Raw genomic sequence first — 24,508 nt, forward strand, 5'->3', positions numbered from 1 at the left:
GGAAGTAAGGCATCTAAAAGAGGCTTCCGGCCGTGTTTATCCAACTTGCTCTTCAGCTCTTCTGCCCTTCCAGGGCATTGAGCCTCACCAGGCAACTAAACCTGCTGGGGCTGCCCAGCCTCCAGGGCCTGAGAGATGTTTTTGTTCTTTATAAACTTACCAGTGTGGGGTGTTCTGTTCAAGCAACGGAAAACAGACTGAGACAAAGCCCTTCCATAGACTTCTTCATAGGGAAGAAAAAAAACTTACACCTTGGTAAGCCATTGTTTCCCAGGTCTCTTGCACCAAAACAGTCTGGAAATGAAAGACAGTGGTGAGTTAAGTTATCGTGTGTTTTGGAGTAAAAGATGGGATTTCTGGGATGAAACCATCAGAAAGTGCTCTTGTAAAAAAGCAGAAAACAACACTGTGACCCAAACCTCTCCGTCTCAAGTCTTCATAAAGCCAGCTCTGAGTACCTGGAGATTTCTGTGTGCTCTAGGGGAAACTGAGGAAAGAAGACCACAATTTCTCATCACGTGGTGTGAGTCAGCAAGTCGATCCATTTGCCAAGTGAATTCAGAAGAGATCTCAGAGCAGAGAGGAGGAAAGACACTAACAGCTATTCCCTCCCCTTCACCCTGGCGAGACTGCTAGGGAGCTGTCCCGCCGTGCTGGGTTGTCTCTGAACCAAGCCCTGAAGGACTTAAAATGCATGCTGGCGCTGCCCAGAGCACAGAGAATGTGACATAAGCTAGTCACATCAGCACAGTGCTAGGGCAGGACTTTATCAGACAAATCCAAGCCTCACCATAAAGGCAGCCCAGGAGTTCTTAAGTATCCCATCAAGTAGTCATGCAGTTATCAACAGGACGACAGAGCAAGGAGCCTCTCCTACAGAGGAGAACACAGCCAGCCAGCCAGGACAAGTGGCGGACAGCTCGAAAGTGAACTGTCCTTAGGTCAGAATGTGTTTACTACACCACAGCCACAGCTGGGCTGCAGGGGACAGAGAACGGTGAACAAAGCAACCCAATAAGCCAGGGGAGTCCTAGGGCCAGGGATGACAAATGTCACAGCTGCTTCCCTCATCATAAGCATGTTCGTGTGCACCCACTGCCGCCCTTCATGTAGGCTGTACACGTGAGCGCCAAGTACACATAGGCACACAGGCCTTCTTACCAGAGAAGGAGGAGCCCACACTGGAAGTTTAAAGATCTGTGCTTGAAAAAAAAAAAAAAAAAAAAGATCTGCGCTTGAAACTCAATCTGTATTGAGTACCTGTGTGATCCTGGGCAAATCCTTTAACCCCTCCGACCCTCTGTTCTGTCTTCAGTATAAGGAAAGAATTGGAGAAGGTAAATTTTAAGGTCCAATTGGGTTGTACCATCCTTGACACTTACAGAAATTGCATCACTAAAGTAAGATAAAAAACTGAGGTACCTAGGTATGTTTATGTTTGAAAACCTGCTTTCAACCTTGAAAATCATTTCCTCTAAATACAAGTTAAATAGACACAATGGGAATTTAAAATCCTTTCTGGAACTTCCCAATCAATAGCTTAAGAGCACGTGACTTGGAGCTTGTCACAAGGGCCACAGGAGGGTTTTATTAGACAAATCAGAAAGTTTATTAAACCCCCCAGGGCCTTCTCATCACGGGCCTGGAGCTGCCCTAATCTTTTTATTCCAGCGTTTTCAGCGTTTAACAAGCATGAATAACCAGGGATGGAAAATATCATTTATGGGCCTTTCGAACCTAGGAAAAGGGTGATTTCAAAGGTTCCTGAGGTATCTGTGAGGCCATGTCTTTAAACCGTGCCTGGGTTAGCTATTTCCTCTTCATCCCAGGATATGCCATTTGGCTATGCTAGGTTCCCATGACCGAAAGTCAAAACCCTAACCTGTGAATACATCATTGACTTGTTTGCCAAAATATCTCCAAGTGACTATTCGACCTATTCATTTCCCAGCAGCTGCCCTTCCTTAGCCGCAGAGTCAGAAGCTTCCCATTTCCTGTGACTGAAAAGCAGCTTAAATACATCACACCTGTAGACTGAGCTCCCACTCAATGCCCATAGAGTGGTCCAAAGACGGGGATTCTCCACGAGCAGTGAGCTCCCCATCAAGCAGGGTCAAAGTTGAATGGAGATTTCATAATCGGGAAGGAAGAGTAGCTAAGGACTTCAATTTTCTTTTCAATCTTAAAAGCTGATAGTCTATGACTTATATTAGGCCAAATAGTACCTGGGCCTCATGATATGTATTAAGGCTTATGTTGTATCAGTAACTGTACTAAATACTCTGCTTCAAGTCTTCCATTTCATCTCCACATAAGATGAAATTCAGCTCCTATTCCTTTTGTTTGGAATTATATTTGATTATCCACAAACAGGGAACTGAGACTTGGGGCAGCAAAGTCATAAGATCCCAGCTCATTCCGCATCGGGTTCTCTGAGACCCTAGTCGAAGCCCCTGAGCTCGCACTCTCTGCCTTCCCAGGGTGCTTTACCTACACAGAGGCTGAGCAAAACAGCAGGACCCTTAAGGCAGGGTGTGCCCAGGTCCCCGTTTCACCAAGGTCTGCATGAATTCAGACACTATCCTCAGGGACAGAGATGGAGAAAAGAGGGTCTGATGCTGGGTGTGTTGTGGACCTCAAAGACCAGGAGAAGGATACTCTGAGACAAGAAACCAGCTCCTAAGAAGGATGCTCTAAGGAGGGGAACTTCTCACTCAGAGTGTGCCTGCTCCTTTGGGCCGCAGCTTTGGCTCCTCCAGGGACCTTGGCTGGGCAGGATGCTCGAGACCAGAGCCAGCCCTGTCCCCTCCTCACCCCCTGGCACAGAGTTATCACTTCTCAAACCCGGGCTATCCAGAGAGCCTGTCACGGCCTGGGCCCACCTGAGGAGCCTGGGGTTCTCTGATTACTCTCAGTTGCAAAGATTAGAGTCAGGAAAAAAAAATGTAAGAAGCCCAGCTTTTTCTCTCTCCCAAAAGACAGCCCCAAGCAGTGTTTATTCTCAGAGAGGCCCTGGAAAGAAAGATGGTCACTTTCCTTCCTCACAAAGATAATCGAGAAGTAAGAAAGTACTAGTGTTTGAAGGCAAAATGACGCCAATTAATCTCTAAGTACAGGGCCTCGCCATTAAATTCTTTGGGGGAAACAACTTTAGGAGTTTAACGACAATCAAGAGAATAAAATTGAATTAAGAGAAAATAGTAATTAAATCAGGAAAGAAGATTTTGCAAAGGGGCTGGTAAAGGAAATTAAAACCAGTAATGTTGAAAAATGTGATAGGCAGAGCCAGAGTGGAAGGGAGGGCCTGGTGCAGGAGAGGAAAAGGCAGAGCTCCAAGCAAAGCAAACTGGCCAGCGATGCGGAGCGTTTGATACTAAGGGAAGGATTTGGAGATGGTGCCCGCGGAGAGACCAGGTGTCTGGCACTTCCGGTGTGGGTCCAAATATGTCCATAAAATAACAGGGACAAGCTCTCTGTTAGGAAAATAGAAATATCCAGTCAGATAAAGTTCTTTAAAAAGCTACAAACTTGAAGTAGGTTGGCCAACTGTCCTGATTTGCCCAGCACTCCCCAGATTTGATCTTAGCATCCTGGAAAATCCATTAGTTCAGTTCAAACTAGGGGTTTTGTTCATCTGGAACAAAAATCCTAGTTTGAACTGAACTAATGGCAGGCAGCTGGGACTCCCAGGTCTGCTCTGATTACTCTCAGTTGCAAAGATTAGAGTCAGGAAAAAGAAAATGGAGTTTTTGGAGATCCGAAGGATCCAGCTGAAGTCCTGGATCTCCATAAAACTCCATAAACTCCATAAAACTCCCAGGAGTTTTATGACCTTGAGTTACTCGCCCTCTGGGGGAGTACTCCCTGTAAAATGAAGTTTTCAGGAGGACCCCAAACAGATTTATAGAGATTGCTAAATGTCAGCATGCCTACAACAGTCCATGTGGAATAAAACCTTAAGAAATGGGAGATAAATTTAAGAATACTGATGTGATAGTTAACTGTCAACCTGAGTAAGAAATACCCAATTGAATTGCTTCGGCCTTGTCCTGGGTGTGGAAGATTCCCCTTAGGGAGCAGCGTTGCCAGAGGGGTGTATACAAAGGGAAGGCCGAAGGCAGGTTCCGTGTTTCTTTGGAGGAGCTCCAGGGTGTCACCTTGGGTGTCATCTCCTGGCTTCCAGCACATTCTCCTGCCTTCACCACAGACTCTTCAACTTCCCGTGGCAGATCTTTCGAGCTCCTGATACACGGACTCACAAGGAACACTAAAGTAGGATCCAGGACTTCAGCTAGATCCTTCGGATCCCCAAAGCCCAGAGAGACCTCTCACACTCCTACGTCTGACTCTGGGTACCCATTCTAAGCCAATCCAGTAAATTCACATCTATTTGTTTATCTTGCATTGAATCTGTTTCTATAATAAGCACTGACTGACAGCACTGATAAGATATGTACTATACTGGCAAACATGATCTAAAGGTACATTAAAAAATCAGATGCCATGACTCTCCAGGACTCCTCAAGACCTGTCACATCTCAATGACTTTCTTGAATTAATTGTGGGACAGTTGTACTTACGGTAAGGCTTGTTACAATGAAAAACTATACAAGAGAGTTACCAGAGGAAAAAGAGAGAGATGGAGTAGAGAAATCCACCCGCTGGCTTCTTATACACTATCCCTCCAGAGAGAGACACAGGCAAAGGTCTCTCTCCAGCAGTTAAAAATGTGTGATGTTTTGCACAGGAAGCTCATCAGATATTCAGTACACAGGGTCCTACTGGTGGCTGATCAGAAACCCCTTCTGCCTGGCAGCTACCAAAATTCCAAACTCCAGAGAGCTGGAGTAAAGACTGAATCTCAATGTTAATCAGCCTCATCAAGCAAATGGCTCAAATGCCACATTTCCAGACACCAGCCAAGGGTAAACCTTGCAAACAGGCCTTTCTAAAAATAGCAGTGTTGGCCTGGTTGTGGTATTTCTTTTCAGCACAATGGCCACACATCCACTTTTCTAGAAACAGAGAGTGATCTACGTGAGTGATAATTTGAACCTGGCTCCCCAAGCTGCTCTGTATTCCATCAAACCCCAGCTGGCTGTGGCAAACCCTCACGCCTGAACTCTATCGGTGGTGGTACGAAGGTTGTCTGTTCTGTGAAGCAAACTAGTCACAGCCAAACTCCCTTCCAGGAAGTTACTACTCACCAAAGTCGTCTTCTTGGTCTTAGCTGAGGAACTGAGTTTTTCTGCATTACCCCTGGAATTGTACGTGTCTCCGGCTAAATAATCTAATAGAAATAATGCCCACCTCAAGCTTAAACAGAGGCCAGATTGCTATTTGTAGAGGAGCAAACACACTTCTACCCTCTTTACCCAAAAATAAGGCCCAGCTGGAAACAGCAGGAGAATCATGATGGCAAGTAAGCCAAGAACAGGCCAATCGGGCTGGCATTTTTGGTCTCTAGTTTTCAAAGGTATTTTCCAGTTATTTCCAGGGAAACACAGTAGTGACCCAAGATGCTTGTTTTCAGATTTTACATACCTATCCTTTCAAGAGTGGGATATACAGAACACAAAACCAGCCATCAGAAAGTTGCTTAGGGAACTCTGGGTCCAAATGCAGTGGATTTCTTGATTCTCAATGAGGGGAGGCATTAGGAAAAGAAAAATCACCCAGAAAAGAGGGAGAAAAGAAATTTTAGAGTGCAGAGATCAAGAATGTGTGTAGCAGCTGTGAATGTAAAAGAACCAAGAGAACAGGAAGAGCCCTTTGCAGAAACATTGCTGGGAGTCACTGATTTCCCCTTCAGAGTATCTGCGTATTAGTTTGCTAGAGCTGCTGTAACAAAGAAATGTATGGTCTCAGTTCTGGAGGTTAGAAGTCCAAAGTCAAGCTGCTGGTAGTTCGGTTCCTCTGAGAGTGGTGAGGGAAAGTGCTGCTTCTCGATTTATAGAGCAGACAGTTGTTCTCAGAGTCATGTGTGAATCTCCCATACGGCTCTGCGTTCACATTCACCTGCCTTAAAAGGACACAAGACATATGGGATAAGGGCCCACCCTAGAGATCTCAGGACTTCAATACTTAGATCTGGGGGGTCACAATTCAACTACAACAGCTCGGAAAAACACAAAACCAGAATTAATTTTTAGTAACTTTTGTGTAGATAACTGTGTTCCTTTGCATACAACTTTGTACGCACAATACCCAGGAATATTTGAGATACAGAATTAATAAGTAAATGAACAGAAGAGGGTAACAGAAGGCTAAAAAGAGAAGATAGTCAGGATGAAAGGGAGGAGAGAAAAGAAGGGAGAAAAAAGGAAAAATACAGAAGAGCAGTGAGTTGGATCAGACCACCAAGCCTGGGCCAGCCCTGGAGGCTGGTGACAGTGCCAACCCACGCTCAACCAAGTTTACTTTCGCTCTGGGTAACAGACCACACACTACAGTGCAAAAGATGCATGGCACCAACACGAAGGTTCAAGGCTGATGTCTCCTTCCTCTGTCTCACAGAAGTGCACTCAATTCTGGTAGGATCAGCTGCTCTCTTTCAGAGAAGAGACTGTGGGTAGAACTCAAGGCCACGGCTTCCTGCCTGTCACAGCATTTTGAGGGAGGGGCTGGAAGAGCAGGCACAGCAGAGTATGAGGGTCTCCCCTGTCAGGAAACTCGTACTTCCAGGGATCATTAAGTTACACACTTGCTCTTCATTCCTTTTCTTCCCCCCAGTACATTAAATTTATTCATAAAAGCATGCTAAAAATATACTATTTTTCCTTTCTGACAAAGTATAATGACACATAAACCCCCCCCAAACAGAATGCTTGACATTTATAATTAAAAATAAAATTAGAATATTATTTACAAAACTGTGTTTTAAACTATTTATAAAGTTATATGCAATTTTGCAGAATTGACAAATGAATGGCTCAAGAATAGAAGAATTTTCCTTCATTCCCAAAAGGGAAAGTATGTCCAACAGAAGCCATGAAAGTCTGCAGTCTCAGTAAAAAGAAGCCCTGTGTGTGTGTGCACATGAGAACTAACACCTGACACAGGCTCACCAGCCCCCAGAGGCAGGGACTGCTTCCTCCCCAAGCGGCAGGGCAGGGACTTGAACCTTTGGCCTCCGGCAGCAGTCTACAGTTTTAGAATACCGCAAGCACTGCGAAATGATGCTGGCTTTCACACGGGCACTTGGGACTGTTCAACAGCCCAGGCTCTTTAGACACCGTGGCTTTCAGTGTCACCTGACTGGTTCTTCAGAAGTCACCCACACTTTGGAAAGGACAGTCCACCCTGCTCAGTTCCACATGCCCAGCCTTGGGGATGAGGTTTAGCAAGCAGGAATTTTCTCTTATAGACTTTAAAACTTCAGCAAAGTAATGCCACCAGGATGTAAACTAGCAGGGCATCAAACAAGATGTCAGGGAGCAGGAAGGAGACAGGAGAGGATGGAGCAAGGTGGGTAAACAACTTGAGAGTCACCTGGTCCCCTCTGTTGGACAAGAGAGCATATGTGTACCATTCCTAGAATGAAGGGCAGTCTCATCGTCCATGCTGCCTCTGTTCATCCATCATGAACATACTAACCTGTGGCCCCAACTCAAATTGTGGTTCCAACTATCGACTTTAACAATGGCAGGGAGCTTAGAGGTCTGGTTACTGTCTGGTTTCTCCATAATCTATCATCTGTCACATTTGGTCAAATGGGACAAGGATCCTGCCATTCAAATGTCCAGCCCTTTAAAGCTGTAACTTTCTCACCAGGTCATCACTAAATCTCACTATAAAAGCATGGCACCCAGTGCTCAGCAGACATTAATTGAATAAACACTGTGCTTTTTCTACAAGAGCCTTACAGCAAAGCATACAACTGAGAGAAACCAACTCCCTCTGCAGATTCTAAAACCTCAGTGTTGTTTAGGCTCTACTGTTGTGATAATCCCATCTATGTGATGTTAGTGGGTGAGTCAAAGATATGAACTCCCAGCTCTTCCACTTACTGGCTGAGTAGCTTTGAGTTTGTTTGCTGTATAAAATGGGGTAAGTAGCAAACCCATTAAATTTGATTAAATAAGAAATCATATCGCTAAAGTTACTGGTAAGCACATAACTGTTAGCTAATTAACAAAGCATTTTTTCATGTGATTCCATCTGGTGAGGATTAACATACCCACACTTTCACCCCTGTGGGACCTACACAAGGGAAACAAGTTATTCAGCACCCCACCCCTGGTATGTTGTAGGGCGAGCAGTTGAATCCAATTCAGGAAACTCCCGAGCCCAGAAGATGAAGTAAAGAAAGTTCAGTGAGTTTGGAAGTCCTGGTTGTATACCCAGGCAAACTGCACCTGGACCTGAACCCTCGTCCTCCAGCATTAAAGAGAGGGACAGTGGCCCAGGAGTTCCCACTGGGCATCTTTGTGGGAACCAAGCACATGGGTGCATTTGTTTACAAGCTTTTTGTGCTGGGCGGGTATCTTCTACTGAACAACTCTGTAGATACTTTCAACTAGTTTGAATTGATACCAACATTTATTGCCACGATTTCAGAATGTCTTTTTCAATTCTTCCTGTGGGGGCCCTGGCACCTGTAAAACATGGAGTCTAGACTAGGACAGGTGTGAAAACAGAAGCTACGATGTTTCAGCCTCTGCCAGGCACAGGCTCTCTTCCTGTAGCTTCCCTACAACACATTCAGGCCAACGCCAGGGCCCAGAAATCCTCGTCTTTCCAGCTCAAGGACTGTGGCCCTTTCCCTATTGGGGCCTACACAGTTTCTTCAAAGCCTTAGCCCCACACAATTATAGCGCTAAATCATTTTTTCAATCACTTAGAGCATCTACACAGCTGACCGTGAGATGTAGTTAGAATTACGTCCTGCAGTAAGAGGGGAATGGAAGATACGGGCCAAGGAGACCTTAACTCAGGTAAAGACCTAATTTCTTAGCCTTCTGGGATTACTCTAAATAGCTCACAGTCCCCTAGGACTCAGGAAACAGCAGCCTAGGAATACCGATCTTTTAAAAAAAAAAAAAAAAAAGGAAGCACAAATGTGGTATATTTGTATAATGAAACTATTTTTCAGCTTCAAGAAAAAAGGAACTCTGGCATGCTAAAGCACAGATGAATCTTGAGGACATTATGTTAATTGGGATAAGCAGGTTACAAAAAGACAAATACGTCATGATTCTACTTACAAAATCATAAAGACAGAAAGTGGATGGCAGCTGCCAGGCGCTCAGGGAAAGGGGGTTATTATTTAATGGGCAGAGTTTCAGCTTCGCAAAGAGAAGAGTTCTGGAGGTGAAGAATGGTGGTGGATGTAAATAATACCACACGACTGTTCATTTAAAATGGTTAAGATGGTAGATTTTATGTTATGTGTATTTTATCACAATAAAAATTGGAAAAAAGCAAGCAACAGCTTGAACACTGTGATTCTGGGCGATGGTATTAGCATTGTATCACCGAGCCAAAAACAGCTACAGAATAGATGTTATAATCTTTACAACCAACTCCCAATCTTCCTTCTGTTCCTTCTGCTGAATGAAGCGTCCTCTCGTTCTGCCACTAAAAGCTAGCATCTTCTTATAAATCACCAGCTCAGTAAATTCAATGCACTTCGGCTATCTGTCCACTAAAGACCATGGCTACACAGTTGGATCCAGAGAATGCATCCCCCACCCTGAAGAGCTCCCCTCAGGGGCTGCAGCAGCTCCCCAGCGGGGAGGGCCTGGGCACACCCACACACAGGCACACACATAGCAACAGAGCAACGATTTCGCCTCCAAATTAAAAGTATGCTTTCTTTGTATTATTGGTACCACCACTCTGCATAGCAGGGGAAAACTCCATTATACAAATACTCTCATCTTTTTCTCCCAAATAAAACTGCATTTCAAAAGTGAAGACACCTGTTTTTAGTAATAAGCAAATTGCAGGATCCAAGAAAACTAGTTATCACTGTTTCCAATAAAATGCCATGCTAGCATTTATAAGAGTACACTCACCAATATTTTGAGCTGATTTTTGTTTTTTTGAGACAGTGTCTCACTTTGTAGTGCAAGTTGGCCTTAACCCAGGCTGGCCTTGACCTCATGGTGATCCTCTTGCCTCAGTCTCCCAAGTCCTGAGAATACAGGCATACACCACGCTGGCAGGAAATATTTCATAAAGACACGTACTTTGGCAATTAAGTTTGACACTTTGGGACAGCTATACAGTATAACAGGGTGAATTTTCAATGTTGTTTTGGTTTTTATTATAGAAGATACACTGCCATTGTCTTTAGTTACAGTAGTGGAGCTGCCTGATGTCCTGAGTTGATTCAAACCTTTTACTTTTCATCATTTTACCTTGGGGAGTGACAGTAGTTATGCAGTACCAGGTCCAGTGAACAGGTAGACGAGGACACACATAATGTAAGAGCCTTCCCATCGGACAGCACTCAACAGCAGCGTCCCTGTACTTATCACACCCCGTAGACACAAAAGGGGATTCCCAGACTGCTTCAGAAAGCGACAAAAATGACATCCCAGTGTGTCCAAAGAGATGGGAAGTATTTTAAGAGGAATTAATGGCAATGTGTCCTTTACTGAAATGAATTTTATTTAGACAGTCACCAAATATTTTAATCATACCTGAGGTTTTACCGGTAGGATTTAAAAAAGCGTTTAACTGTTTAAAGAATTGTTTTTCATAAACAGGCTTAATCGTATGTCTTTTAAACTATGTTTAATTTACATGCATCACTTTGTGATTGTGAGGGACAGTGAGGCATTTGACAGGTCTCTCACTTCCTCTTCGGTAATTCTGGCTTGGAGTCTTGAGGTTCTGTAGTGCACTTCTCATGTGAGCAATTTTGGCATTTCCTAGGGACTAACACAACCGGATGCTTGCACTGGCATGGCAGAATGGGCTAAATGACACCGAAAACTTTTAGTTTTAGTTGGAATTGTATCAACTGAATGTTAGTATCGCACCTTGATTACAAAGACCTTTAATTTTCAAGACAAAATTTTATTTATTTAATTTATTTAATAAATCCAATTTATCAAATGAATTCTTTCTAAAAAGGCTCAGAATAAAAGACAAAAGGATAGAAAGTCATGGTATGCACTCAGAGTGGGAGAAAGAAGAGGCAAAATATTATCTAAGGTTTTAGCGACAAAAAGCAGAATGGTTTCTGATTTGACTATTCTCCTGGGTACCAACTGCCTCTGAGAACAGTCTGCCTGATGGGAGTCACAGGCACTCTCCTTAACAGCCACAAAATACCCAAATGACAATCAACAGGACAGAAATTCCTTGAAGAAACAAGCCAAGGCCAATTACAGGTTCTTGGATTTGATGACTTGGTTATCATCATTTGATGACTTTGGTTAGATGAGTAACTGCCAATCAAAACATAGAACACAATCTCCACAAGACAAATTTTCCATATGTTTACCTGCAGGCCTGAAGTCAACGAAGACTAGGGCCCTAGCAGGAGAGCACCAGCAATCAGACTTGGTATAAATGAATTAAAAAGTTTATTAGTTATAGAAAAAAACCAAGATTCTTCAAAATCAATTCTTGTGAAGTTCCCTGTAAAACAATAAGCTTACAGAAAATTTCTTTCTCATGAAGAGAAAATTCACTATACTTTTGGTCCAAGATATGTTGAATTTTTTCCTTCTTCTTTAGATGACAGATGGATGTAGCCGAATCTACGAACGAGTGTACTTGCCCCAAATGTGCAACATAAATACAGCAGCGATGAACAGAAGACTCATAACCAATACTGGAACAGGGCCACTAGAAATGAGAAGAGAAGGCCTGATTACATTAGTAATAATATATTATTATATTTAATACTAAAGAGTTGCCTAGGGGCAAAGGGAAGGGAAGGAAGAAGCACTCAGACATCCAGGAACATTATTTACATCATCTGAAAATATTCCAAAATCTATTATTGTGGTTATTTTAAGAGTGTCATAACAGCACTGTTTGTGTTTAGAAAGGAGTTCTTATTTTTTAGTCAAACATACCAAAATAAATACAAATGAAATGGTCTGATGTTTCAGAGATAATATAATTTATAAAATATTTCTTAGATTCCATCTGATCTGTACTACAAATTCGTGACAGAGGTAAGACAAATATTAATCTCATTTTATACATAAGCAATTAAGGCTCAATGGGATCATTACTTGCCTACAAACACACAGCCAGAGTAGAAAGGAGAGATCTAAACTTCGGTTTTCCAATTCCACACAAACTGTTCATTTTCCTGCCTCAAGGCTCTCATCATCAAAGAGCAAACATTTTAGGCTACACGCTGCTGTCTGACTTAGGGGTTTAGTGTAGGAAAAAAATAGATTTTGCTCACCTGCCCTTAACTAAAACAAATGCTTTCGCACTTCTAACTGGTATATGGATTTTGTTTGTCTTGGTTTTGTTTTGTTTTGCTTGTCTTGAGACAGGGTCTCACCATGCAGTTCAGGCTAGTCTTGAACTCACTTTGTAGCTCAGCCTAGCCTGGAACTCACAGTGAGCTTCCTGCCTCAGCCTCCCAAGTGCTGAGATTACAGGTGTGCACCACCACACCAGGCAGTACTGGGTTTCTCAAAGTCACAGGAATCCCTTGAGCGTTTTACTTCAGGCACCATCTGTCTGACTCTCCTTGCCCATATTAACTTTAGAGAAGTCAAGCTATTTCATTTCACCTCCCACATACAACCAGGGAAGAGGAATCTTTATAATCATCAAGGCAGTAGAGCAACTCCTACCAAGGCGGTAGGGCTAACGGAGATCACGACTGGACAAAAATGAGGCAGAGATTAGTCTCTTCGTTATACTGCTACTTCTTTGTTCTTCCAAGAATTTTACATTTAAGGGAATAAACAAATTTAGACAAACAGGGAAGAAATCATCACACTGCACTTGACCCTACTCTCTTACTTTAAGGCAACGTCATAGCAACATCAGCCCAGAGCAGAGCTAAGACCTCAGCTATCAGAGTTGTATGCTGGCGTCTGGAAACCAACTCATGCACAGCTGACACTGTGGCCCCCTACTTTCCCCAATCTGTGTCCTTAACTACACAGTAGGAATAATCACAGCGTCTCTCTCATAGGAGGGATTAAGTACACTGATACATACGCAATGCGGGCTTACAGTTAGCACTCAGGAAATATTACCAACCTGAAAAAAATTCTGAACTCCTAGAAAAAGCCAAAAATAGGTTCTCAGACATTGCTGGCCTGCTCTAAAATACGGATTTTAGTTGAGAATTTCCAGTTGTGTCTTCCACCTCAAACACCCACCTCTGAGGTGATGAGAATGGGGTTTATGACCCTGCAAGCGCAGTGACTCCTGGGACTGAGCTGTGGCGGCCTCTTTGCCTCTCTGAACCTAAATCTATACATCCACAGGCAAGCTGTGCAACAGCAGGAAGCCTGAAGCAGGCAAAAGTCAGACCCACCCACAGAAGAATGGTTTTCTCGTATCTTCTCTAGAAGGGCTTAAAACAAGCCCTGGATATCGCAAAGGGCAAGGGAATTAATCACCTCTAACAAAGACCAACAAGTTGTCAGTCACACCAGCACCAATGCACACACCACCAGTCCCAAAACTACTTCCCAAATCCATCCTTCTGTCTCCAATTTAAAAAATATCAATGAATGAATAAAAAAAAAATTTCAAGGACTCTAGGGAAGCTTTCATAAAATCTTATAACCCAAGTCAAATCAGACAGTAGGGAAACAGCGTAAGACTTACTACATAAAATAACTGGTTTCATCCCATGCTGTTTGTCTCTAAGCACATCACTCTGCCTTTCCAAAGCTGAGTCTCTGTGCCTACAGATGAAGTATCTCCCACCTCAAAAGATTGCTGAGGCAATCAAACTAGAAAACAGCTATTAAAGTTCTCTGCAAGGTCGGGCATGGTGGTGCACTACTTTAATCCCAGGACCCAGAAGGTTGAGGTAGGGAGGCTGAGGCAGGTTCGTGGCAAGTTTGAGACCAGCCTGGACTACAGAATGAGCCCAAGGCCAGCCGGAATAGCGAGACTCTGTCTCAAAATGCAAAAAAAAAAAAACTTTGCCAAAAACCAAGTACTATGTAAGTAAGAAAATGAGATGTGCTATTATTAGTTTGAGTCTTAGCCGCTGGGTTGAGCTGGGGAACAGCTGTGAGCAGTGCTGTGCTGGAGCCTGCTCTGATCAGAAACCCGTGGGATTAGGTCTACAAGGGTAGCAGAATGGCAAATGAGGGGAGCCTGGCACGGGACAGGGCCCCTGGGTGGCCACGCCCCACCACACAAGCACTTGCAGGCCTAGGAACTTGGGAAGTGGCATGCTCACCCTCCTCAGTCCACTCACTACCCTCCCAAGGCAAGCAGGCCAGAGCTGTGATAACACAGACTAATTGAAAAACTTCCATCAGGCTGTAATAATATCAGCTTATGCCTCTAGGAGAACTCTGAAAAATCACCCAATTCCTATTCAGATAGCGCTCCTATTTCTCACTGTGGGGCAAGAACACCAAATGAAGAACAATTTCATCTAATTAAGCAGTGTTCCCTCCAGTTCTCTCTGTTCCCATCACTTACTCTGACACAGCTACCAAAGACCTTCCTTCCTTCCTCTCCTCTCACTGTAAAAAGAGATGTCACTCAGGCCCTGACCTTTCTAATTAGCTGGCGAACAAGCACGCTAAACCCAGCCCACCTGGCACAAGTCAGCAGCCACTTACTGTCCATCTCATAGAAACAAGAACCAGCCTCAGCAGAGACTAACTCACGGCCATGCCGTGTCACAGTGGACAGACACACAGGCCTGGTCCAAGACTTACACCTTGAGCCCCGGTGAATCTTCCGTGTAAAATCGCCACATCCCCCCAGTGCCTGCTGAGGTCGTGCGGCCCGCGCTCCTGGTTCCACAGCTGGCATTTTTCCTGAAAGAGAGGAAAACATTACCTACAACCTTTCCTCATGAATCCTTATAACAGCACTATAACACGTGCTACCGTTGCATGGTTAAAGAATCAGTAAGGAAAAATTTCATTGGTGGTACAGATTCAAATTCTTGCTTTTACTCCACAGGTCTAGTACTGTGCAGGATCTATTAAATGCCGATGCACACAGTAGACTTGAGAAGTAGTTCCCATTTCCCATTTCATGTATGAGGAAAATTGCACTCAGCAAAAGTTACGCAACGTTTCTTTTTTTTTTTTTTTTTTTTTGTCTTTTTCCTTTTTATCGGTACCGGGTATCGAACCCACCCGACTGCCTGCTTGCAAGGCAGGCGCTTATGCTGCTGAGCTAAATCCCCAGCCCCGCCCTTTTTTTTTTTTTTGTCTACGCAACGTTTCTTAAGACCACACGACTAGAAGGTGGCCAAGTGCAACGTGGACCCAGTTCTGACTCAGAGCCCATGGACTGCCCACAACATCCGGTCTCCTCACTTGGACATTTCAGTTTCTTTCCACCTGTGGTTCTGTGAAGGCACGTAAAATGCCTGTTTAAAAATGCCCTGAATCTACACAAGCCAATCTTAAAATGACTACTTTAAAAGACATCTTTAAATTACTGTGTTTATAGCAAGAGACAAAATACATTAAGCCTTAATTATGTATGAGTACCAGAAATGGAATATGTATTTTATAAAGAAATGCTTCATACAGTAATCTTTTTGCTATTTTGTTACAATAATCACAGATCTTAGAGAGAGGCAAGATAGGAAAAAATGCAGAAAACACCCAACCAGAATGTGTGCTTTGCAAAAAGATCAAAATTCATGAATGAGCTGTGTGATCCATGCAGCTCTGGCAGGCAGAAGCCAAGTGACAGCATGGCACTGACCCTGCTGACCAGGAAGCAGCCTAGGGAACCCTTTCCTTCCCTCTAGAAGTCCTCAGTCACTGGGAACCTCCCCTAGCTACTAGCCTATCACAAGGTACTACCCTAACCTCGGCAGCTTGGCTCACCCCTGTGCTACATACAGCACACAGTGTGCAAGAAAGCAGCAGGCAGCAGGGAAAAGTCTAGAACCTTCTTCAGCCCATTCATCACCAACCCAAAGCCCTAAATGAGGAGAAAGAAGAAACAGAGTGTCCTGTCCCATTACTGTCCCTACTAGCAATTAGATACCAATATGCCTTCCCACAGAGTTCCATTCTAGGAAGCATGGGGTGCTGGATTTTTTTTAAAGGAAGAACACAGAGAGAAGAAACCCAAATGAAAATTTAGTCCCTGCCATCTCTTCTCTCTTTCCTCCCAACTCTGGTCCTAATGGTCACTACACCCGACCATGGCTTTTGCACCATTCCAAATACAAGAAGCACTGGCTACAACCCAGGGAACCTGCCTGCCAAGTAAGTGGAAGGGTGGAGTCTTGGTTTTAGTTTGGGTTCCAGTCAGAAGACAGTGCTCACAAGAGTACTTTTATCAGGGGGACAATAATTTGGGTCTGTCTACTGTACTACAAAGATTATATTTCAGACATATGGCTGTTTCTAAGGGAAAATTGATTGTAAATAGCAAATATAATTGTACAGGGATTTAGAGTAACTTGTGCACCTAGAAAGCTACATACAGAGATACACATACGTTTAATCTATGGGGTAGGCAACCTAAATTTTTCAATTTTCTTCCTTCTTCATAAAAAGGAACTTGAGTTAGAAGATAAATCTAGTGCCAACATGCTAGGTCATCCGCTGACCCAAGTACTTGCCACTACTATATTTTCTGGACTCCAGTTCCTGTCTTTCAAGTTGGAATTACAGAATCTGCAGTGGAATTAATGTGGCCTTTTTGGACTTTTCACCTTTGCTAGCGCACAGGCAGTGAATCTGAAAACCAAAGGTCTATTTCATCCTTTCTTTCTGGCCAATATGTCTTCCTATAAGTTAACAAACAGATGTTCAGACTTGATCGTTTACACTTCATTCTAGCACACTGGCTTTCTGGATGTTCCTTGTACAAGCCACGCTCAGTGACCTTAGTCTTTACACTTAACTATTTCTGTTGCCTAAGAAGGCTATTCCTGCCCAGACCACTGTACGATTTGCTTCCTTCTCTTAGTTCTCTACTCGAATGTCACCCACCCTCAACACCCTATTTAAAACACTTACCAACACTTACCCTGCCCCCAACATTCTTGATTCCCTACCTGGCTATATTTTTCTGTATAACCCTTACTTCCTGAAATTACATTACTTAAGTATTTGCCTTTTATGGTCTCCCACACTAGAATAAAGTTCACGGAATGAGGTCAAACCTTGCCTAAGTTGTTTACAGATACAGCCTTTAATCTTAGGCAGTGCTTGGCATGTAGGAGACCCTTAGTAACTATTTGATGACTATCTTAATATTCTGTATATTACTCCATCATCTTAATGTCTCTAATTCCCATTCATTCTATTTGAACACTGAGCAGAACTTCACAGTTTTGCCATTTATAATGCATCACTGTGCTTTTCATGTTCATAGCAACTTCCTTTCACACTACGTTAAGCAGGGCAAGAATCTCAACCCAGCCTGACCTTTTGTCTCTTACTGTTTCTTCTCCAAGGTATTCAGCAAAGGGAAAACAAATCTTCCAACTATATAATCCACAGCTTTATTGTTAACCACTAATTTCAACTTTTTCTCAAAGATTTATGCATACAAAGCACGGACATATTCTTGGACAACCTAATACGTAAATTACACTCATGAAATAATATTTAACCAGTCACAAACTTCTAGAAGAGAAATACTGAGGGTCTCTCAGTATGTGCAACCATAGCATGTCTATTTACATTGGCTCTATCATACTAAATCCTAAAGATGCTATCAATACTTTTAACTTTAAAAGCTCTAGCTATTGTTTCCCTTGTCATTGGTTATTTCATTTGTGTTATGTAAGTTATTTGATTACATCTCATAAACATATGCTTTCATTTTCTTTAAAAATTCTCACATGGACAAACCTTTAAGCCTCTGTACTAACATTTCCCTTTAACCAGAACCATTCCTCTAAGTAACTATACATCTATAGTAAAAAACAATTCCCATGGAGAATCTCAGTCTAGCAACAGGAAAGCATTCCAAGGCCATATAATCCAAATCACAGCCTTATGCACTTGTCTGGAATATCTCAGTGACAGAAAACCCATAATGATTCCAGATAACTTACATCATTTCTGACAGTGTTGTTTACAATTTCCTTCTGAGTTGTGTTCTATTTCATGTATATTCAAATCACCAGTTTTACATTTATGATCAGAAATTTAGATTTTCTATTGAAGTCAACAAGAAAAGCCTCATCTTGTAATCCTGGGGAGCACTACAAATTTGAGGCCAGCCTGGGATACAAAGTAAGTTCAAGTCCAGCCTAAGCCAAAACAACCCAAAAAAACTCTCTTCAGATTATTAAAGATAGTTTTCATGCATTCCTTCAAAGCCTTCTCTTCTAAATAAAATCTTACTAAATCCTTCAAAAATCCCAGAACAAAAGGGTTATTTATTTCCTTCCTTCCTTCATAATTTACTGCATTAGGATTTATGACAGGAACCGCAGAAAGACAGAACTGAAGCAGTTTCTCTAGCAAAGCCTAATAGAGGAGATAAATATGGAAACATAAATGGCTTCATAATATGAACAAAATGCTATTGGGAGCAAAAGCAAAGACCAACAGCTACTGCTGTCTGCCGATTAACCCGAGGCTTTGTCTTAGAAAATAAATAGGAATTAGGAAAAGGGCAGGCTGGGGGTGGGGATGAGTTCAGAAAAACATTAGTAAATTCACTGTTACTTAATCACAGCAGAAAGGAGCAAGGTAAAACTGGAAAGATCACCAACAGCCATGATCCTCACATCCCCTTCTAACACTTGCCAACAAGAATCTAACAGAGAAACAAAGCACAAAAGTAACAGCTAACTGGGGGATCGACTAGAAACTGCCTGAACAGAAGACAGGCAACAAATACAAAAGTAGATAAGCAAAGTAAAGAAGTAAACTAGGGCAGCAGAAATGGAGAAGGAAAAACACTCGTGAAAAGGTCTTCCTGCAAAATTTAATGTATGGCATATGACTGGGGATTAAGAAATATAAGATGCCGCTGAAAGTTCTGGTTTTGTGTAAGTGTGTAGCAGTACCATCTGGAAACAGGACATACTTTGGAAAGGGGAAGCTAAGGTGTGTCAGGAAAATTATGTTAAGTTGAGCGTGCACAGTACTTGTTGGTGGAAGAAGGCAAAGCTCAGATCCAGAGACACCAGCTTAACGACGTAAATTGTCTCTGGCTGTCCCGCTTAATCTTCTTTTTTAAGAAGCACGAAACTGCAAAGAGAAGAAAATGATGCCCCCACCACCACCATGGCCACGTCACCTCAGTGTTCATCTTGCCCTTGTGATTGAGGTCCTGGGGTCTCCTTTCCTGGATCAGAGAATCGTTGGACCCTATCTCTCCAAGTCTGCAACCCAGCGAGCCATGGGGACCCTTACCGCTGCCGGACTGTGGATCCCGCCGCCCGAGCGGCAACTGCTTTGCTGGGAGAACGCCCCGAGGAGCCCACGTTAGTGCCACTGGGAGTCGGACCCGGCTGTAGGAGGGGAGAAACAGACAGACTGTGAGCGTCGCGGCCTCGCTCCCGAACCCCCAAGCACCCGCACGAAAAGCTAGAGAAACAAGGCAGCCCAACAGAGCAGGTAAAACACAAGGCAGGAGTTGAGAGGGACCAAAACGGGAAGGCTGATACCATGCTGGAGGACGGAGAAACGCAAGGTACTACAGCTGACCACTGAAAGTCTGCCCGGCAAAAGAAGACTCGCGCCTGGAGAGAATAGCCCAGGCCCCGCCCCCAGACCCGCTGGCAAGGTCCTCGCTGACTCCGGGGCCCTTGGGTTGTCTCACAATATGCCTGTAGAAATTCTGCTTTAAAAAAAAAACCACTTGACCAGCCACTGAGTAGAAAATACAAAATGTTTGTCTCATTTCTTTCGATCACGCTGTCCTTCATATGACTCGATCACTCCCAAAAGGAGGCTATAGGCTAGATCAGGCGATAAATTTTATTGGGCAGCTACTAAGCCCCCATAGATTTGCGCTGATGTGGCCTAATTGACGCATGCGCAGTCGGGCGGTGTCGACCCTCAGCATCCAGCAGGGCTCTGCGGGCGGAGCTTGCGGTAGCCCCGTGAGGCGCGGCACTGGGCCGCGGCTCCAGAGTCATGGGCGAGAGGCAAGGCCCACATCCAAATGCTGGTACCAACCCGTCAGTGCTGTTCCTGCACCCAGACCTGGGCGTGGGCGGTGCCGAGAGGTTGGTGCTGGACGCCGCCCTGGCGCTGCAGGCGCGTGGCTGTAGCGTGAAGATCTGGACGGCTCACTACGACCCTGGCCACTGCTTTGCAGAGAGCCGGGAGCTGCCGGTGCGCTGCGCCGGGGACTGGCTGCCCCGTAGCTTGGGCTGGGGCGGACGCGGCGCCGCCGTCTGCGCCTACGTGCGCATGGTCTTCCTGGCACTGTATGTGCTGTTCCTCGCTGACGAGGAATTCGACGTGGTGGTGTGCGACCAGGTGAGGTGTCTCGGGTCCCCCGAGGTAGGACCTCTGCGATCTGAGATTCCGAAAGGTCCGAATTGGCCTGCAGAAGTCCACTGAAGTGAGACTCGAATTTTAGCATGGATCCTGAAGTTGCAGATCACGGCCTGTCCCCTGTTTAGGGAGCTTTCAGATGGGGCCCCGAAATCTGCACTTTAACTGGGTCATAGTGTAATTGAAGCAGATGAGACTTCCGGGCTCGCACTCAGAATGCTAGCATTAGAAGTCGTTCTCAGTTATGTTTTACGTTGAAAAACTCGTGTGTTGCGTTTCCTTTTTCCATTATTTTTGTTGACATTACTCCCAAGTTATACACAAGCCAAGCCACCCCAGTACTCATTACAGCGTCCTGTATAAAAAAACACCAAAGCTAAGCATGTCACATCCCTGTTAAAACGTAGCTCTCCCAATGGAGAACAGTCCTTGGTAAATAACTTTCAGCTGGGTCTGCTCTATATTCTAGATTTTTTTCTTAGCTATTTTTCAAATCCTCAATTTTAAAAACTAACATTTATTCAGAAGTAAAATTCAGGAGATTCATTTCCTTGTAACTAGGAAATACACTTTGAACATATCATGATTCGTGCATTATTATAAAAGAACACTAACATTATAACCAGTTTCATGTGTGAATGGATCGATGTTGTCATGAACATCCTTACACTTTTCTGTTTATACTTCTGCAAGCATATCATTTGAGTAAATTCATAGAAATAAAGTTGTGAGTCAAAGAGTAGTTTCACTTGGAATGTTAGCAGCAGTTGCCAAATTTGCCTTCCAGAGTTTTCCCTGTCTTCTTGTCCACACTGGATATTACCTACTATTTTAATCATTGCCAAACCAATATGTAGAAATAGCAGCCCCCTTCGTTTGTATCTGTTAAACTGTAACTTCTGCGCTACTTTCAATCATATTTCCTTAAGTGGAAGCCATTTCTTTTTAAGAAATGTGGACATTCAGCTGGGTATAGTGACACACATCTGCATTTACAGCACTCTGAGCCTCTGAGCCACTGCGCCAAGAAGATTGCAAGTTTGAGTTAAATATAGGCAACACAGCAACTTAACAAGACTGTCTCAAAAAATAGGTGGGGATTGTGGGGGTTCAATGCAAAGGCCCTAGGTTCCATCATCCTGCAAAAAAAAGAAAGAAAGATTTACCAAACATTCTGCACGCGTCCATCAGTAAATAGGAAACAGCTAAGATGTACTGGGTGGAGAAAAAAGGTAGGACCTGGAAGTAGAAGTGCTGGATTCAAGTTTCACACTCACTGTTTTATGTAGCTTTGGGTAAATTGCTTAGTATTCCTAAAGCAGAACTTCTTTGGGTATTATTTAAAAGAACAAGTGGTAATGTGATTTGTAAAGGTTCCCAATTAGTATAGCCTCTAGAACTGCCTGCCTGTAATGTATACTTAGTAATCATTATGGTTAATGTTTAGCACATAATATATGTTAAACTTAAAGTTTTACACATATTAGTACATTTCATAGTCACAAAAACTATGTGGTGTTTCGAACTATGATTGTTACTGTGTTACATATATTGAAGCCCAGAGAGAATTAGATTACTTGATCACAATCACAGAACTTTAGAACAAAAATCCAAATCTTGGAAATCTTACTACAGAGTCTAGACTATTATAGTTCTTTTATTAGTTCCTCAAGAGAACCTAGATCCTAGAACTGTACTGACCAATACGATGCCTGTTGAATACTTAAAACGAGCAGACTAAACTGATATGCTCAACTGTAAAATAAAAGCCTGATTTTAAAGATTTAATATGAAAAAAACAAAGTATCTCATTAAGATACTTTAGTAGTGATTACATTTTGAAGGTTTTAATAAAACATTAAAATTAGTTTAACCCTGAGAAAAACTTTAATATTAAATATTTATTTTATTTCTATTGGACCACACTGTTCAAGAGGTAATCAGTAGTATTGAAGTTTTAAATGTTTAGCACATGTCCTGCAAATGTCTGCTAGCCTTCTGCACCAGTCACTGCTCTGGACATAGCGGAATACAGAGCAGAAGTAGACATTACCCATGTGGTGCCCACACACAAGGCATTGAGGGTATCTTGTGCTTCTGATCCATTGAAGTTCAATTAACAGTTTTGTCTGCTGTTGATTTTACTTTGGCTAGGTATCTGCCTGTATCCCTGTGTTCAAGCTGGCCAGGCGACCTAAGAAGATCCTATTTTACTGTCACTTCCCAGATCTGCTTCTCACCAAGAGAGATTCTTTTCTTAAACAGCTGTACAGGGCCCCCATTGACTGGATAGAGGAATATACTACTGGTATGGCAGATTGCATCTTGGTTAACAGCCAGTTCACAGCTGCAATTTTTAAGGAAACTTTCAAGTCCCTGTCTCATATAGACCCTGAAGTTCTCTATCCATCTCTGAATGTCACCAGCTTTGATTCAGCTGTTCCTGAAAAACTTGATGACCTTGTCCCTAAGGGAAAAGAATTTCTGTTCCTCTCTATTAACAGATATGAAAGGAAGAAAAATCTGAACTTGGCATTAGAAGCCCTCATGCAGCTGCGGGCAAGATTGACTTCCCAAGTCTGGGAGAAAGTTCATCTGATCATAGCAGGTGGTTACGATGAAAGAGTCCAGGAAAATGTGGAACACTATCAGGAATTGCAAAAAATGGTCCAGCACTCTGGTCTTAACCAGTATGTGACCTTCTTGCGGTCATTCTCAGACAAACAGAAAATCTCACTCCTGCATGGCTGTATGTGTGTGCTGTATACACCAAGCAATGAGCACTTCGGCATCGTCCCTCTCGAAGCCATGTACATGCAGTGTCCAGTCATTGCTGTCAATTCAGGTGGCCCCTTGGAATCCATTGTCCACAGTGTCACAGGCTTTCTGTGTGAGCCTGACCCAGTGCACTTCTCAGAAGCAATAGAAAAATTCATCCATGAACCATCCCTAAAAGCCACGATGGGCCTGGCAGGAAGAGCCAGGGTGATGGAGAAATTTTCCTGTGAAGCATTTAGAGAACAGCTCTACCAGTATGTCACAAAACTGCTGGTAGGATAGACTCTTACCAGGTTCTTTGTGCCACACTCACTCATGTTATTTTTATGGATTATAAACCCATTTTTGATACCAGAAGAGATGTTTTAAAAATAAACTTGAGTCTCGAATCTGAACTACCTTCCTGTATACCACACCTTCCTGTGTATTTTTTCAAAAAACTAATATCTATGACCATTCCAAGTCTTATGATGTTCAGTAAATTTTATTTTCTCTGGATTATCATTTCTTTGCCTATAAATTATGAATCATACTGTCTTAACTGGTTTTCATAGTTTTAAGGAAATCATGATCAAAAGTTGATTTTTGGTAGAGTACTTGCCTAGTGTGTTTCAAGGCCTTTTGTTCAGTGCCCAGCACTGAAAAAAAAGTTGTTAATTTAGGGGCTGGTGGTTTAGTTTAGCGGCATAAGCACCTGCCTTGCAAGCAGGCAGTCATGAATTTGATCCCCGGTACCGATAAAAAGGAAAAAGACAAAAAAAAAAAAAAAAGTTGTTAATTTGACTTGATAGTATAATGAGAGCAGAGTTTCCATAGTTTCCAGAATCACTGTTCACTGTCATGTTAGTGCAATGTTTGTCAGTCAGACTTTTGCTTGGATTCATAGCAAGAGTGCTTAGCTTATTTTTTGTAAAAGATTTATTGTATTTTCTCACACTTAAACATGATAATAAAAGATATTTAGCATAGAAAGGAACAGTAAAAGGTTACAGCCTCCATGACCTATTTTTGTACTGTCAGACAGGGTACCCTAACCTGAAGTCAGAAAACTAAAGTGAATGTTGACATGAAGAGAAAATCTTGCCACACATGCACTATGCATTATATTGGCTCACTGTTCCTGTGACAAATGGATAATCAACTTAAAAAGAGAG

General features: G+C 43.0%; 2 protein-coding genes across 2 annotated transcripts; one reads left to right on the forward strand and one right to left on the reverse strand.

Annotated features, from left to right (window-relative positions):
- Positions 1-11,523: 11,523 nt before the first annotated feature.
- Positions 11,524-20,014, reverse strand: Sec61b (SEC61 translocon subunit beta). Its single transcript, XM_003470891.5, has 4 exons — positions 19,739-20,014; positions 19,485-19,582; positions 14,847-14,948; positions 11,524-11,805 (listed from the first exon to the last, which is right to left on the reverse strand). The coding sequence occupies exons 1-4, from the start codon at positions 19,997-19,999 to the stop codon at positions 11,718-11,720; spliced, it is 549 nt and encodes a 182-aa protein (XP_003470939.2). The 5' UTR covers positions 20,000-20,014; the 3' UTR covers positions 11,524-11,717.
- A 96-nt stretch (positions 20,015-20,110) lies between these two features.
- Alg2 (ALG2 alpha-1,3/1,6-mannosyltransferase) lies at positions 20,111-23,852 on the forward strand. Its single transcript, XM_003470725.5, has 2 exons — positions 20,111-20,558; positions 22,731-23,852. Exons 1-2 carry the CDS (start codon positions 20,211-20,213, stop codon positions 23,634-23,636), a joined length of 1,254 nt encoding a protein of 417 aa, XP_003470773.1. The 5' UTR covers positions 20,111-20,210; the 3' UTR covers positions 23,637-23,852.
- Positions 23,853-24,508: the final 656 nt, after the last annotated feature.

The sequence above is a fragment of the Cavia porcellus genome, unplaced genomic scaffold, assembly GCF_034190915.1.
Source record: "Cavia porcellus strain 051 isolate PalLab524CR breed Dunkin Hartley unplaced genomic scaffold, mCavPor4.1 scaffold_1, whole genome shotgun sequence".
Taxonomy (NCBI): Eukaryota; Metazoa; Chordata; class Mammalia; order Rodentia; family Caviidae; genus Cavia; species Cavia porcellus.

What these genes read in the sequence shown, in the direction of transcription:
- Sec61b (XM_003470891.5), bottom strand. Translation starts at nt 19,999, where the DNA reads ATGAAGGACAGCGTGATCGAAAGAAATGAGACAAACATTTTGTATTTT. An exon ending in TTTCTCCGTCCTCCAGCATG is followed by an intron (nt 19,583 to 19,738) that starts GTATCAGCCTTC and finishes CCCCTCCTACAG; the next exon opens with CCGGGTCCGACTCCCAGTGG. An exon ending in GATTCACCGGGGCTCAAGGT is followed by an intron (nt 11,806 to 14,846) that starts GTAAGTCTTGGA and finishes TCTCATTTCTAG; the next exon opens with TGGCCCTGTTCCAGTATTGG.
- Alg2 (XM_003470725.5), top strand. Translation starts at nt 20,211, where the DNA reads ATGGGCGAGAGGCAAGGCCCACATCCAAATGCTGGTACCAACCCGTCA. An exon ending in ACGTGGTGGTGTGCGACCAG is followed by an intron (nt 20,559 to 22,730) that starts GTGAGGTGTCTC and finishes TACTTTGGCTAG; the next exon opens with GTATCTGCCTGTATCCCTGT.